Source organism: Pyrus communis, chromosome 9 (genome assembly GCF_041283825.1).
Source record: "Pyrus communis isolate YQ-2024b chromosome 9, ASM4128382v1, whole genome shotgun sequence".
Lineage (NCBI taxonomy): Eukaryota > Viridiplantae > Streptophyta > Magnoliopsida > Rosales > Rosaceae > Pyrus > Pyrus communis.
Genome location: NC_142573.1, coordinates 10,193,374 through 10,208,597, shown reverse-complemented (window position 1 = coordinate 10,208,597; position 15,224 = coordinate 10,193,374). Strand labels below are relative to the sequence as shown.

The window sequence follows — 15,224 nt, the reverse complement described above, 5'->3', positions numbered from 1 at the left end:
GGAAAAATAAAAATAAAAATAAAAAAAAAACACCTAAAAACCCATAACCCCACTTCTCTTCTCCCTCTCGAGCCTCCCCATTTCCCTACAACCCAATCCCACTACTCCCACCGACCCTCAAATCCTCCCTCCCAAAAATCATGTTGTCGAGGCCATTCTGGAGAACTTCCGACATGCAGTAGAGCTGGAACTGCCGTTCGGCCGATAGCTTGACGCTAGAGTACTTGATTTCTTGGATTATAGGGAGGAGCTGCTCAATTGAGGTTTTGAGTTCCTTGGCGGATCCTCTGCTGTGGCATGACTTGCAGGAGATGGTGAATAAACTTTTCAGGTGCTCTCTCATGATCTCACCGACGAAGAAGTCCGTCACTGCCATTGTTGGTGTGGTGGGAGCTATGAGACTATGGCGGGTGAAATGGTTTTTGGATCTGGGGGGTTTGGTGTTCGAGAAAGAGAGTGAGGAGAGTGGAGGAGGGTCGAGGGGAATGGGTTTCTGGGTTTCAACTGTCTTTTTTTTTTTTTTTTTTTTTAAATGGGTTTTTGGATTTGGATTTGCTAGGTTTTGTTTCAAGCCATGGCACGTGGAATTGTAGGGATTTGTAATGTTTGGTCCATGGCAAGGAAGGGATGAAGGGTGCAGGGAGGAAGGAAGGGGCGTGGAAGGGAAGGATGAAAGGTGTAGGGAGGGAAGGAGGCAGGGGATGAAGCTTATGGGTTTCTTGGTTTTCAATTTTTTTTTTCTCCCAATACGGTAATAAAAAATAAAATAAAATTTTGTCACGTGGCATAAATTTGGCAACCACGTGGCACAAATGTAACAGCCACGTCAATTTTTTATGGATCAATGGATAGAAAATGTAATGAATGTCTATTATTGAAATAAAATAACACTTGAGGTAGGAAAGTAAAATGTTTTTAAAATGTTGTAAGGAATTGAAATCGACCCGAAACTTGAGGTGGTAAAATGTAATTTACCCAAATTTTTTTTTTTTTTGGGTAAATTATATTTTCCTCCATCAAGTTTGGGTGCAATTGTACAATTTTTTTGAAATATTTTTAAAACATTTCATTCTCATACCAGAAGTGGATTATTAAAGGACCGGGGTGGTTCTGAGACCACCCGAAAGTTCGGATAAGTGGCTATGAAGACCTCCGAGGGCCACCCAAGTCTACGCTGTGGTGGAGGATAAGTGCAGGAATGGGTGCAGATTGCAGTGCAGGTTCTGCAAACAGAAGGAGAAAGAAAAAGACTTTTTTAAAGATTACTTGTACAAAACAACGTCATTTTAAGTCAAGTCATTTAAAAAACATTAAAGCATAGCCATTTGTGAGGCTTTGATCCACGTGAGAGAGCAGTAACTAGCAGTTCACCAATTTCAATTTGAAGTTCGAACCATTTAAAAAATAAAACATATAGCCTCGTTTGGTAAGGTTAGACACAAATTTCAATTTCCCTTTGTCCAAACATATCCTCATTTTACTTTACTTCACTTTACCAAAACGGAAAATGATTCTCTCCGGATCCCTTCCACCTAATCCACCAAGTTTAGAGATTCGGGTCATTGAAATTTGATACAACGGCTAAATTTATTATAACTTTTAAAGTAGGCCCTTGTTTGTAACTATTGGATCAAATTTCAATTGTTTGGATCCTCAGACTTGGTGGATTAGGAGCAAGGGATCTGGAGAGGATTCATTTCCTACCAAAACTAATTTCTAATTGGTTATCAGCCTATCCCTATTCTCAAGCTCAACCAATATGTGTATTTACTTATTGAATTGGTTTTGGTTTTACTGGTTGCAACTGCATCAGTGGAGGGAGCATTTTCTGCCATGAATATCCTTAAGAGTCCACTCTATAACAAAATGGGGATCAATGGTTAAATGATAGCTTTCCACTCTGTAACAAAATAGAGATCAATGGTTAAATGATAGCTTAGTTATTTACATTGAGAAATATGTTTTTTTTGTATTGACAATGAAACTATCATGACACGTTTTTAGAGTATGAAAACTCATAATGGATAAGTTTTGTCTCTGTACCTTGTCATGTTGTTTGTATAAAGATTATGAATGAAAAGTTGTAGGTTATTGTTTACTTTTTCAATGTTATTTTCATCCAATTTTTTTTGAGCTTATATTGAGACAACACGATGTTAAAATCTCGAATCTGCCACTGTCTCATACATTTAGTTATTATTTTATTTTAATTTTATACAACCGTTAAACTATCTGTTAAGTTAGCTGTTAAATGATGACGCGGTGACAATGGGTTCCACATTTCTACTGACGTGACTGCCAATTTGTGTCGCATGGCCAAACAACTAATAAAATATTTAATTGTTATAAATTATTTCAAATCATTTAATATTTCATCAAACAACTATTACTCTCTCGTTTGCTCAGCCAACCATCTCACTCTCGTCAGCTAATTTTTTTTTTTTTTTAACAAATGATATTATCTACACTAAGGGAATGGTGGAGTGATCTAAGCTTAATGTGGTTCAAATTTGCCTTTGACGATAATCGAATCTAAGATCTCTTACTTACAAATGAAGAGAAATATCATTGACCGTAACATTAAGTGACTTGTCAGCTAATGTTAGAAGTTATATTTTTAAAAACTTTTCCTTCTAAAATTAACATTTCAAAAAAATATATATATATATATATATATATTATATTTTGTCCTATGTGGCATATTATTTAGGGAAATACCCATAAATATGACATTTTCTTAATCATGGGACAGAAATGGGAAAAACTAGCCATGCACAAGCCATGCTTACCATGCACAAAACCGATATTACTAATATACCCATATATAAATACTAAAAATCATCATCCTGTTGCATCACTTTTCTCATTTGGAAGACAAGGATGTGGAGAAAGCTTTGTAAGCTCTGGATTTATGGGTTGAGCTCGGATTTTGAGGAGAGGGAAGTCCAAAGAGAGGTGAGAATAGTGAGTTAGGTTTTGGGTTGACCTCATACCTTTGATTTCGAACAAAAGGATGTGAGAGAAAGGTGAGAGGAGTGAGTTGCGTTTTGTACCATATTTTCTGTTTTGGCTGAAAAGTTTCATTTTTTCCAGCAACTGAAGTTTCATCATGCATAGTAAGGTAGTTCCAAGTTTCTACATCAATGATTTAGGGAATAAATGGATTGTTTATGGGATGAATTAATACTTTGAAGTTCAATTAGTGTTTGTGTTTCATGTTAGGGCCTATGGGTTCCTGAATAAACTTTATGTGCTACAAAACTGAGATGAAACAATTTCTAGTTCAAGTGTCTAATTGCAGAAATTTGTAAAAACTTTTCCGTAATGTGCATATGGTGTGCATATAGTTTGCATGGCTACAACTTAATATAAGAAACAGGAATGTTCACTAGTTATAATGGATGTGTGTTGGGTCCCAGAATTTAGCGAGTATGACCATAACCTAGTTGGGCTTGGCGAAATACAAAATTAAGAAAAAGCTTAGAGGACATTAAGGGTCATGCGCGTCCAACGACAATGAGTATCATGTTTTCCACATGCACGGTTAACCGGTGGTTGATATACATAACAAGACTTTTCAAACTACCATTGTAACTTATATACATGACAATTATGTTTTAATTGTATCCATTATACCAATAGATTGCCATTAAAGTTTCTTATTAATGCGAAAAACAGCTAGTTGCCTGATCTCCAGTTATGTGTAGGTATTATACATGTGATGTGCATATAATGTATATGGTGGTGACATCACAGGTGATGACGCCATTTTTCTAATTTCGAAGAGAGAGTTGTGAGCTCTGGGTTTTTCGGTTGGCTCATATCTGTGAGCATATTATGTGCATGTTACAGGAAATAGATGATTTTTAATGGGATTTCTAGAATATAGGTTCAGGTCAAAGATTTGTAAACTACAGATCTCTAAAGGATTTTTGAAATCTAGACCCCCACATATCCTTAATGCTGTTAATTGCTCGATGCACGTCCACAACCAAACTGACGTTGTTGCACGTATTGATACAGATAATAAATTTGGGATTTTCTTTGAACTTAGAGGGAGAAGAAGTTCATCGGCGGAGGAGAAAAAGAGATCGCAGAAGAAAAAATGGTGTCTTCAGTTTTTCATAATGGATTTTCTTCAACATCTGAATTTTTTTTGGATTACAGATTGGTTTTGACCCAGATGGGTTTTGAATGAGATTTCAAATTTGGGGAAGAAGATGATGATTTGAGGAAGAAATCCCCAATCTGCAACTAGAAGCACATAAATGTGTTCATTTTCCAAAAAGGCCAATCAACAAACACAAACAATCTCCAAATAAATCAAATCTTCCAACTGGGTTTTCAATCTCTAAATAAATCAAATCTTATAACTGGGTTTTCGAATTTGGGGAAGAAGATGATGATTTGAGAAAGAAATCCCCAATCTGCAACTACAAGCACATAAATGTGTTCATTTTCCAAAAAGGCCAATCAGCAAATACAAACAATCTCCAAATAAATCAAATCTTCCAACTGGGTTTTTGAATTTGGGGAAGAAGATCATTATTTGAGGAAGAAATCCCCAATTTGCAACTGCAAGAACATAAATGTGTTCATTTCTCAAAATGGTCAATCAGCAAACACAAACAATCTCCAAATAAATCAAATCTTCCAACTAGGTTTTCCATTATCTTTCGCTAATCTAAGAACATCCAATAAATATCAATTATAGAGAAAGAGAGAGAGAGGAAGAGAGAGTAGAAAGAGATAAATCAGAAAATAAAAGAAAATAACCTATTTATATATGAGGGCAATTTGGACATTTTAAGACGTAGGAAAAATCATATTTATGTTCGACTGTTGTGCATGTCATATGCATATTCAAAAAATCATATTTTTGTCTGATTGTTGTGCATGCATGACATGTGCATATCGTGTGCATATTCAAAAAATCCTATTAGGATTAAAATAATGTCGTATTTTTTGGTATTTCTCTATTATTTATGCCACTTCAACAAAAGAGTGGAACTCGTAATTGTCACACATCACTTAACGTAAAAGTGACAATTTAACTAACAAATATACGAAATTGCAATTAAAATGTAAATTTCTGTATGATATTGAAATATTTTTAAAACATATTATGAGGTTACAATTACATAGGTAAATGATTTACCGCTTATATTTGGATTTCCCAAACTTTGTCTCATTCCACCATCGTGTCCCGTCAAAGTTGCTTTTAGCTCAATCCAAAAGAAAAAGATGAGAGCTTTCTCTTGAGTTACCCATTGTATTTGTTGTACCAAATTATTTCAGACTGGTCTAGTTTCAACGATTAAGTTGGATTGGTTTAGACTAAACTAAGTTGAATTAACTTAGTGAAACGTTTGATATGATGTCGGACTAAAAAGTTGGACTAACTTCTAGTTCTAGTTCAATTCCTAGCCCTCCTAATTGAGGGGCTAATATTTTCACACAACTCCATCAATCACAATCAAAATTCTAAACTTGTTCGAATTCTAAGTTGCAAGATAATTGCAAGATTCATATACATACTGTAAGTATGTAACCACAAAAGGCAAAACTCGAATTTGGCTTGCTTGAGTACAAGAGCATCACCAGTAGCTCTCAGATGAATAGCCACTGCACAAAATTGAAAACCCAGAAAAGTAAAAACACCGTCGATCAAAGAACAGGAAACCCACAAACTAAAACTAATCAAAACAGTTTAAAAGGATTTAAAACCCCAATTAATCGTTAAGCAGAGGTAAAGTCGCACCCGAAGGCCATGCCGTCTGGAATCGAGGTCGATGAGCCCAAGGCAGTGCCTATGGAAGATACCCAGATTGTGAAACGCAAATCTGAGCTGTGTAGTCAGATCGAGAAGTCGCTTGATGAAGCGAAAGAGATGAACGCGAACCCAGTTGAGACGGTCTTAGCAATCTTATGCTTTGCGAGGGGATTCGCTAAGACCAACTAGCGAGCTGTTTTGTTGGGGCAAGTCCCTCTTAATACCATTAAAACTAGTCCGGGTAGGGAACAATCACAGGATTATCCTAATTTTTAGTGTAATCCAATCTAGTGAAGTCTAAGGAAGTCAAACAAACACACCCTCAGGCTTTTAGGGTTTAAGAAAGAAAAAGACTTTCTTTCCATGTATGGATGCTTAATTCCTCCAACCATGTCCTCCTCCAAATTCCCCTCAATCCCCACAACCTTCACCATAACTTCCTCGTCACCGAACACTCCCACAAACCCATCACCCCTTCTCCCCCAACCCCTCAAACCCCACTCTCACTCTCAGACTCCACCTCACCCACAAACCCAAGATCCAATTTTTCCGGAAACCCTCCAAAACCCACCAAAATTTCCACTGCCCCCCTGTTTTCCGCGCCGCCCAACAGCTCTGCGCTGCCACCGGACCACCAACCGGAGCAAATAAAAACTGCCCAAGAAGCCCTTTTGGAGCTTCTTCAAGAATTTGGAGCTTCTGAGGCGGAAGCCGCCTTTGTTTCGTCGAATTCGCCGAGGTATTTGTGGATGTTATTTGGGGCTTCTGAGGCGGAAGCCGCCTTTGTTTCGTCGAATTCGCCGAGGTATTTGTGGATGTTGGTTGATGGGGTTGTGGAGTTGGATGAGCTGGGGATGTGGGGAGAGTGGGAGAAGGAGGGAGAGAATTAGGGGGGATTCAAAGCGAAGGTGAGGTATTTGGCTATGGAGAAAGGTGGCAATGGAAAGGTTGAGTTTTTGGAGGGTGCGGTTGGGTTGAGTCTGTCTTCGGCTATGAATGTTGCCAGGCATTTATCTGCAGAGACGCTTCCGGGGCTCATTGAGAAGGTAAGGGCATTCTGGTTCGTTATTATTTGTTTCGTTGACAATCTATTGGTCTTTTTTATAGTAATCGAGATTTTGGTTATTGTGAAACTGTATAGGGTAGGAAGTGATGACATTCTTATTGTAGGAACTAAGAAGTGATGACATGTTCATCATTTTTTTATGGCTTATCTATGACATCTTTATTTATCAAAAATCAATATTTCTAATCATGTACTATGCTATTACGTATTCTATGCTAGACAATAATCTATGTGCTCCCTGAGAAGGGGTTTCGATATGGCATACAATGTGAAGCAAACTCGTTCAAGGTTGTATGAGGTTCTGCATTATTAACATAATTGTGCTTTCTTGATATTGTTCTAAGGTAGTAAACAGTGCTCACTGGGAAGCATGAGAGAAATGGTACATTAGATGATGTTACAAGCTTTGGGAATATGCAGCCTGATTAGTTTCAGGCAAAGCACACGAAAATCATTCAAATTACATTTGAGTTTGTAAATTCGGGAATCAAGTTGAATTAGGACCAATATACCTTATAAAATTGGAAACCTTTATGAAATGGATAAAGAGCAGGAATTTGGTATTGATTATCAACATATGAATCCACAAGTGAAATTATTTTTTAGATCTGTGGCAGAATGGTTTCTTATTTTACATTTGCTTATAGGTTAACTATGTGAAGAAAATATTCTTTTCTGACAGTAGTGATGGGGGGCTTACTGGGAAAAATGCACGTCGTATGATGATGCACTTATCAATTCCTATTGATGATGACTTGCAACAAACCCTATCCTTTTTTGAAAAGGTCTGGTATGTCTCTTTCAAATCTTTATAGTGCATGAATGTCTATATGCAAGTTATTCTTATTTCTTTTCTTTGCTATTTAGAGATTCATTTTCACGTGCATCATGTGTGTCCGGATCACTTTATCTTGTTTTTAGTTGTTTTTTCATTTCATGCTATAGACAGCAAGGCGTGGAGGTCTGGATATGTTGGGCTCTGGAGATTCTGCTTTCCGTTGCTTAATTGAATCCTTTCCACGTCTTCTTTTGTTGTCCTTGGATCCTCAAGTGAGGCCTTTTGTGGAATATCTTGAAAATATTGGAGTCCCTAGAGAAATAATGAGAAACATATTTCTGTTATTTCCACCTGTTATTTTTTGTAACATTAAAGTCATCAAAACAAGAGTGCTTGCTTTTAAAGAGATACTGCCAATTTCAGCTCTGCTTTCTCTTCATTTTAGTTTATGCACAGAAACATTATGTAACTTATAGGACTCCAAATATGCTGTTACTGAAGAATTGGTTATTTCTGCAGCATTATTAATGATAAAATACGTGATCTCCATCTCACTGTGCAATTATGTGGGTTCTAGTGTCCTTGTTCTCACATTGGAGATTTATTTTTTCTTCGGACATGTGTACTTTTAGAATTATGAAATGTTACGATCAGTAGCATAACAAAATGTACAGAGATTATATGTAAATTGTGATAAAATAGGATTATGAAGTTGGATTTATACATTGTTCTCTTGGTGTATACCATTTAGACCAAGAATGGACTTCACTACATTATTTGGACACCTTTGTATACCTATGATTGAGCACTTTTTCATGTATTCTTGTGCAGGTTGGTGTGGAGGAGAAAGATGTCGGCAGAATGTTGATTAAATATCCATGGATTCTATCAATGAGCATTCAAGAGAACTTCAAGGAGGTTTCTTCTTTCTTTGAGTTGGAGAAGGTACAGTATCCCCTTGGGTCCTATTTTGATTCTGGCCAAATTTTCCAACACAAATGTTGGTTGATTATTTTGAGCTAAATGCTAAATGTGAAATTATGTTTCATAACAGGTACCAAAATTGAGTGTTGGCCGTGCAATCAGAAGCTGGCCTCATATTTTGGGTTGCTCAACCAGCATGCTAAAATTGATGGTCGAAGAAATTGGTGAATTGGGTATTAGAAACAAGAAGTTGGATCAGGTTATCTCTAGAAGTCCTCAGCTATTGATATGGAAACCTCAAGAATTTCTTCAGGTAGGTTATTGATATTTTCACAAATATGTTTGTTACTTATATTCATGAATATTACCTCATGACATCTTCCTGTTTAAATCTTTCGTGTAGAAAATACTTGTGTGGCTGTTTCATGAATTTCCGTTTTATATTGAAGATGAGATACCAAAGAATTTGTTTGGTAATTCAGTGCCATACACTCTAGTCTTTCGGTTTCATGCTTTATAGCTAATATTATTGTATTTGAAATGGCCATAAAAAGAATAAGTTGAAGTGATGCAAAATTTTAAAATGAATTTATTGTATTTGAAACCGTTAAGATGCCTTTTGTGCGTGCTGAGTTTGCGAATTTTATGGTAGACTGCAGTAGTGTCCACAATATGCAATCCCTGTGACACATTCTTCAACTTTGTTTAATTTTATTTTTGAACAAGATACTTCAGAGAACTTAAAACCGATACATACTTTAAATACCCTGAAATCCCCCGTGACCAAATCTCATATCATATGACTTGTCGCTTACTGTCATTGTAAAGTTGCTCCAACTATGGTGATGAATGGGGAACACGGCCAAGAAAGGAAACTGTGGAGGTTCGGCTTGTAGTGTACCTTTTACGTGTCGTCATGAAACCTAGTCCAATCACCCATCTTTTCAAGTTGGTCCCACCTTAGGGAGTGAAAATCTCATCCAACACGCAGCATTTGGATACATTTTATCAGTCTCTGTGAAGGATTTGGGAACCATGTATATGAGTCCTATTATCCTAGACCCCATGGTCCAAGGAAATTGTGGTTACCTACTGTTTTTTCTTAATCCAACAGTGGAGGAGAAAGTACAAGAACAAATGTTGATAACCACCAACTGTTAGATTAAGATTAAAAGATGGGTGACCACAATCTCCTTGGATCCTGGGGTCTGTGAGAACGAGACTGCAATGTACATAGGTGCCACATTCTTTGGAGTTAAGTTTTAACTGGTATTCCTGCTTTATACTGGTAGTCTCATTCGTGGAAGGTCTAGGATTTGATAAAGAAACAGTTGGGAGCATACTGGGGTGTTGTCCCAAAATATTTGCCGCCAGCATTGGCAAAACTCTCAAGAGGAAGCTGGAATTTCTTGTTAGCAACGGTGTTTCCGAACCCCACCTTCCTCGGGTTATCAAAAAGTATCCAGAGCTTCTCATCTCTGACACTGATAGAACTTTACTTCCTCGATAATGCTCTTTAATTTCATTTAAAATTTGCGGCTCAAAGAATTTAAATTCTCCGGCTCTTGGTGAAATGTGAATTAATCTGTTGTATCATGGACTGATGTGGAGAATTTGGTGGGCAGGATGAAATATTTAATGAAGAAAGGGCTGTCGTGGAGGGGTATTGCATTCATGGTCCGCAAATTTTCTCCTTTACTCGGGTATAGCATTGAAGATGTTTTGAGTCCGAAGCTTGAATTCCTCGTGAACACAATGGAGAAACCGGTGACGGATTTGGTGGAGTATCCAAGGTACTTCAGTTATTCATTGGAAAAAAGGATAAAACCTAGATACTGGGTGCTAAAGGGGAGAAATATCGAGTTTAGCTTACGAGATATGTTGGCTTGACAATAATGCAGTGAGAGGAGCCTATCTTCTGTTTTGACAAAGCTATACTCTAATCTACGGGAACAATGACTCAAACTTGAGCGCAAGCAGGTCGGTACGCAGTCTTGACCAACTGGCCTCAACTCTAATTAGCGAGGATGATATGTTCTTAGTTTGTAAACAATAAACCATAAATTGTCACAGTTTTGTAACATTTTGTTGTAATGTTCAATGTATAGTAAACTCCCGTTTCATTAATCTTTTTTTTTAGTAATTAGTAGTGATCCTCCACTCTTTTCCAGTTTCCTTTTATTAATTCATCTGATTATCAGAAAGGAAGTTCTAAACATGGGGTTTCTTGGAACAAGTCTGATCAGACGCCACCACCATTTTCTCTGCCGTGATCCCAGCGTTGCACATGTTGGCTATAGCTCGCGTGTATTTCATTCCGTATGCAGAAAAATGTCCACAATACTTCTCGTAAATCTTCAACTGCACGGAAAGAACCCGATCGATATCCAAATCTCAGAGAAAAAGGTATACTGGGTGTACTTTAAACAGTTAAAAGATCGAGGACTTACAAGCTTCTTGAAGCAGTCCCAGTTATCTACTAGAGGTTGCCCTCGCGGCCTAACCTTCATCAACATGTTTGAGCTCTCCCAGCGTCCAAACAAAAGCTCCCCTAGTTTATGTATGCTATCGTCCACATGTTTCCGATGAGCAATTTCATCGAGTAGCTGCTTTTGAGCTTCCAATTCCTCCCGAGAGCCAGTCGGAGCTCTACCCAACTGAAGAACTTATAATCATAAGAAAAACATTTTGAATTCAGAGCTGCATTATCAAATTATATGAAAACTTTCTCTAGCCGAAAAGTTTGGCATTGTTTTGCTGCAAAAACTAAAATTAGTGTATATATGTCGTTAGAAACATCCAAGTTTAGAGCAGAAACCTTGTGCTGAAAATAGTGAAGCGTAGTGTCGCGTTGGTTAACAGCCCTTGAGATTAAGGGTGAAGAGATATTGCTGGTGGAAGTACTACGTTTAGAAAGATATCCACCCATGTAAGTGACAAGGAACTGCTGTCTGCGACTCATATCTCCGTACTGCATAACATGAGATTTATTTGTTCTTCTTCGAACCTGTAATTTAGCCGACGTGGTCATATATACAATTCTTATTTTTGCTAATATTATTACACATAACGATATAAGATTCAATATGCATGTTACCCTTTCATACTGCTGCTGCAAAGTTTCTTTGCGCGAATCACTTATGTCACTGCTCTCAAATGTGAAAATATGTTGCAATAGCCACCAAAACAAAAGAATATTAGTACGAGCCTTTGATTGAAAGTATATTGGAAACTTGGAAAGTAATGTACTCTTTAGAACAGAATAATCTTCAAAATGGAAAGCATTGCATTACCAATCCTCCATCCAGGAAATACTGTACAAGTCTCCCAAACAAGTACCATACTCTTCAGCAACACAAGGATCTTCACCAGGACAATACGTTCCATAACTGCTCTCTTCTGGATTTGCCGCGGTAGTAGCATAAATATTTAGATTTCTCGGAAGGATACCATCAAACATGCTCCCAGACTCGCAAGCTTCAACGTACAGTACCTATTTTTTTTCCACATAAATGCATCAAAGCCTTAGAAGGTACTGATGAAATCCACCAAAAATTAATTCAAAATTTAATGACGCTTGATTCTATTTTCTTTTTCTTCATATAAGTAGGAATTCATACCATGCTTTTGAAACCTCTAGAAGCATGCTTCTTCTTCAGGACACGTATGAGATCTTTAGCGTAAACATAATCGCCATCAGTAGGCATAGCTGAATACAATACAGATTCATATGTCAGTTAACTATGCAGTATTTATTTAATTTCATAGAAAAATAAAATTTTAAAAAATTTCTTCCTTCATTGTACCAAGTAATCCTGCAGAACCATGGTCTGCATAATATATGAAAACGTGGTCATTTGGACCGCTACGCAGAACCTTGCCACTCCCTCCAGTGAGAGCACTTTTGTTTCCAAGAATAACATTATAGAAATTGTTTGAATTAACATCAGTTCCTGTATAATCCTGCATTAAAAAAAATACACCATTTCGACAATGTTAAACTACCAAAGTACTAGCTAGAAACTAAATCAATATATGCTAAAAGTTAAACCTTGGGAACTCCTTTATAAACATCACGGCCATTTGGTTTGTTGATGATGACACCTTTTCTAGGATTTTCCGGGTTGTATGCAATATCATCGTACATAAAAACGATGATGTTCTCATCTTTCAGTCCGCCTTTCTTCAGTATCTGGTATGCATGGCATATATCAGCCTGCATAAAACAATTAATAAATTGTATAATTAATAACATAACTTAACCATATGTTTATATGATTTAATTTATCAGACCAAAATAATATTACTCGATACTATATATAATGAAATTTGGACAAACTTAAACCTGGTGTCTATAGTTGTAGTATTCATTTGACCCAGCAACTAGAACAGCCCATCTATTTCCCTTTTTCTCAGTGTTACTTGGAGGGCCACCGAAATCTTTAAGTTCTGCATTTTCTGGGAGGCACCAGCTCCCAACAATCAAACTTAACAAAGCAACAAATAGTAATGCTCCACAAGCCATTCTGCAGATTAAGGTCACCTGTAGACACATAGTAGAGCTAGATTTAAAACTTAGAAGTCGAAAAAATTAAAGTACGTATAACGCAGTATACGTAGTCTAACGTAGATCACTTTTGTTGTGATACATGAAATATGACCACTATATTTAAATTGAATCACAAACCCTCTAAAGCTCGGACTTCAATGAGAAATTAAGGAAATGAAGCTAGAAGATTAATGTGTTTAATGGGAGACTAATTCCTCTTACCCCAACAATATCTCAGCGAAATTGCAAAAGAAATTGATTCAAAATACTTCACTCAAGCTCTCTCTAGTTAAATTTACATGCTCTTCTAATGAATAAAAGGAGTCTATTTATAGATGTCTTGTGGTTCAAATGAAGGGTTCAGATCAAATCTCATGATGAAGGAGAAGGAAGTGGGTATTTAACTTGATGATCACTAGTTTCATAACTCCACTCCAATTAAAATTTTTCGTCTATCAACTTTGTGATCCTTGACGTGGAATTTTGTGTGTTGTTGGGAATACCATCGTCAGAGAATATTACTATTTACGTGTTATAACATTTTTTTTTTCCCTTATTAAAGAGGGTGACTGGGACTAGGAACCAGGATTACTCATAGAGGCATTTCAACTTTCCCTTAACCACAGTCAAGTAAACTCATCAGCTTGGAGCCTCAAATCTGAGACGTCCTGAATATAACATTGTTGGATGTCAAAATTAATATGTCCCATGCACTTCTATGATATATTAGTAATAGAAAATAACACATATGTTACATAAGGGGTATAATTCTTACAAATTCAAATAAATAGTACCGTACATATACTTGAGACTAATATACCAACTTGTCATTTACCAAAGTCATAATAAATGATCATAGTGTAAAAACATTGAATTAATGATAAAAATAAAAATAAAAATAAAAATAAATATAGGACCAAATATTTGAGCACTAATAGTACTACATTGATTTGGTTTACGTATTCGATAAAAATGCAAGGGTTTTTAGCTAGCTGGATAACTTTATTTAATTAAGACCATGCACTCTTTTGTATCCGAAGCTTTGACGCAAAATTTTCACCTTTTCTAATATCCTTTGATAAGAAAAAATGTCTAAAAATAAGTAGAAATGCACCTATATTTTGAGCTAATGACCTAAAAAACTAATTGTTAGGTTGGATAGTTTGATATGGCATGACATGGATTATTCGTAATAATCCTGGGTCGCCAAAAGAGGGATTACTTGTGTAGACATGCATGGATCATGCATTATTATGAGTTTATGTATTACTAGCTCTGACTGATTATTTAAATGATGTATATATATATGGATAAAATCTTACCATTTAATTAAACACATTGGTGATTTTGTATTGCCTTGGCAATTCTCTTGGCATATTTCGCACTGAATTATTGAGTGACACCTTGAAATTGCTATTTTAAATTACAATTTTATTTTATGTGTAACAACCACTATATATATGGAACGTCGGCTAGGCTGGTGGTTATTCCATTTCTGAATTTTAAAGAATATTTACTTGGTTCGAGACAAAGAATTTCTGGAAGTGTAACATGTATGATATATTGATTAAATGATTAGCTTTGTTAATGTAGTAATAAATTGTCCTACAGTTGATTTATTTGCAGTGTTCGCAATTATTTTCTTAGCGCCAAAACTTTGTAACACGTTATAATTATACAGAAGTTTTGCAGGCACTATTTGGCATTGTTGATACTTAACCACTTAGACTCCAATTTTACCATATTTCACGATAATAGCTAGGGAAATGAAGGTTGAATAATAAAAATGGAGTTTTAACGAAAAGCCCGCGGTACTGTTCACTTTAACGAAAAACCACATTTTTACATTAAAAAGTCAATTTTGTTACTATTCACTTTACTCTTTATTTTTTTCCTTATTATTAAAACTCAAAGTTTTCAAGCCATTTTCATTAGTTTTCCTTAATAAAAATGGGTAAGCAAAACGGTTGGGCCGGTGAAGAGGACATAGAGTGGAGTTTTTCTGGCTAGTATATCGTGGAGAAGATGATGTTGGAGGTGGGTGTAGAAGATCATGGTTAAGTTGGGTGGTGATTAGAATTGAATGTGGAGAAGATGCAGAAGGGTGTGGAGAAGATGTAGATGGGTGTGGAGA

At 36.4% G+C, this 15,224-nt stretch overlaps 2 protein-coding genes across 2 annotated transcripts; one reads left to right on the top strand and one right to left on the bottom strand.

The window, feature by feature from the left end:
- The first annotated feature begins 5,757 nt into the window (after window positions 1-5,757).
- Window positions 5,758-10,159, top strand: LOC137740064 (uncharacterized). Its single transcript, XM_088700042.1, is given in 7 exon segments — window positions 5,758-6,512; window positions 6,579-6,819; window positions 7,487-7,624; window positions 8,449-8,562; window positions 8,672-8,854; window positions 8,945-9,014; window positions 9,834-10,159. Coding segments are annotated over 7 exon segments (1,332 nt in total). The 5' UTR covers window positions 5,758-6,144; the 3' UTR covers window positions 10,052-10,159.
- A 487-nt stretch (window positions 10,160-10,646) lies between these two features.
- LOC137738976 (vacuolar-processing enzyme-like) lies at window positions 10,647-13,443 on the bottom strand. The gene is made up of 10 exons (XM_068478448.2): window positions 13,313-13,443; window positions 12,887-13,084; window positions 12,593-12,757; window positions 12,348-12,504; window positions 12,162-12,250; window positions 11,835-12,034; window positions 11,639-11,687; window positions 11,360-11,548; window positions 10,992-11,198; window positions 10,647-10,902 (listed from the first exon to the last, which is right to left on the bottom strand). The coding sequence occupies exons 2-10, from the start codon at window positions 13,064-13,066 to the stop codon at window positions 10,753-10,755; spliced, it is 1,386 nt and encodes a 461-aa protein (XP_068334549.2). The 5' UTR covers window positions 13,067-13,084; window positions 13,313-13,443; the 3' UTR covers window positions 10,647-10,752.
- Between the last annotated feature and the right edge of the window lie 1,781 nt (window positions 13,444-15,224).

What these genes read in the sequence shown, in the direction of transcription:
- LOC137738976 (XM_068478448.2), bottom strand. Translation starts at nt 13,066, where the DNA reads ATGGCTTGTGGAGCATTACTATTTGTTGCTTTGTTAAGTTTGATTGTT. An exon ending in TGGTTCTGCAGGATTACTTG is followed by an intron (nt 12,251 to 12,347) that starts GTACAATGAAGG and finishes TATTGTATTCAG; the next exon opens with CTATGCCTACTGATGGCGAT. An exon ending in CTAGAGGTTTCAAAAGCATG is followed by an intron (nt 12,035 to 12,161) that starts GTATGAATTCCT and finishes GAAAAAAAATAG; the next exon opens with GTACTGTACGTTGAAGCTTG.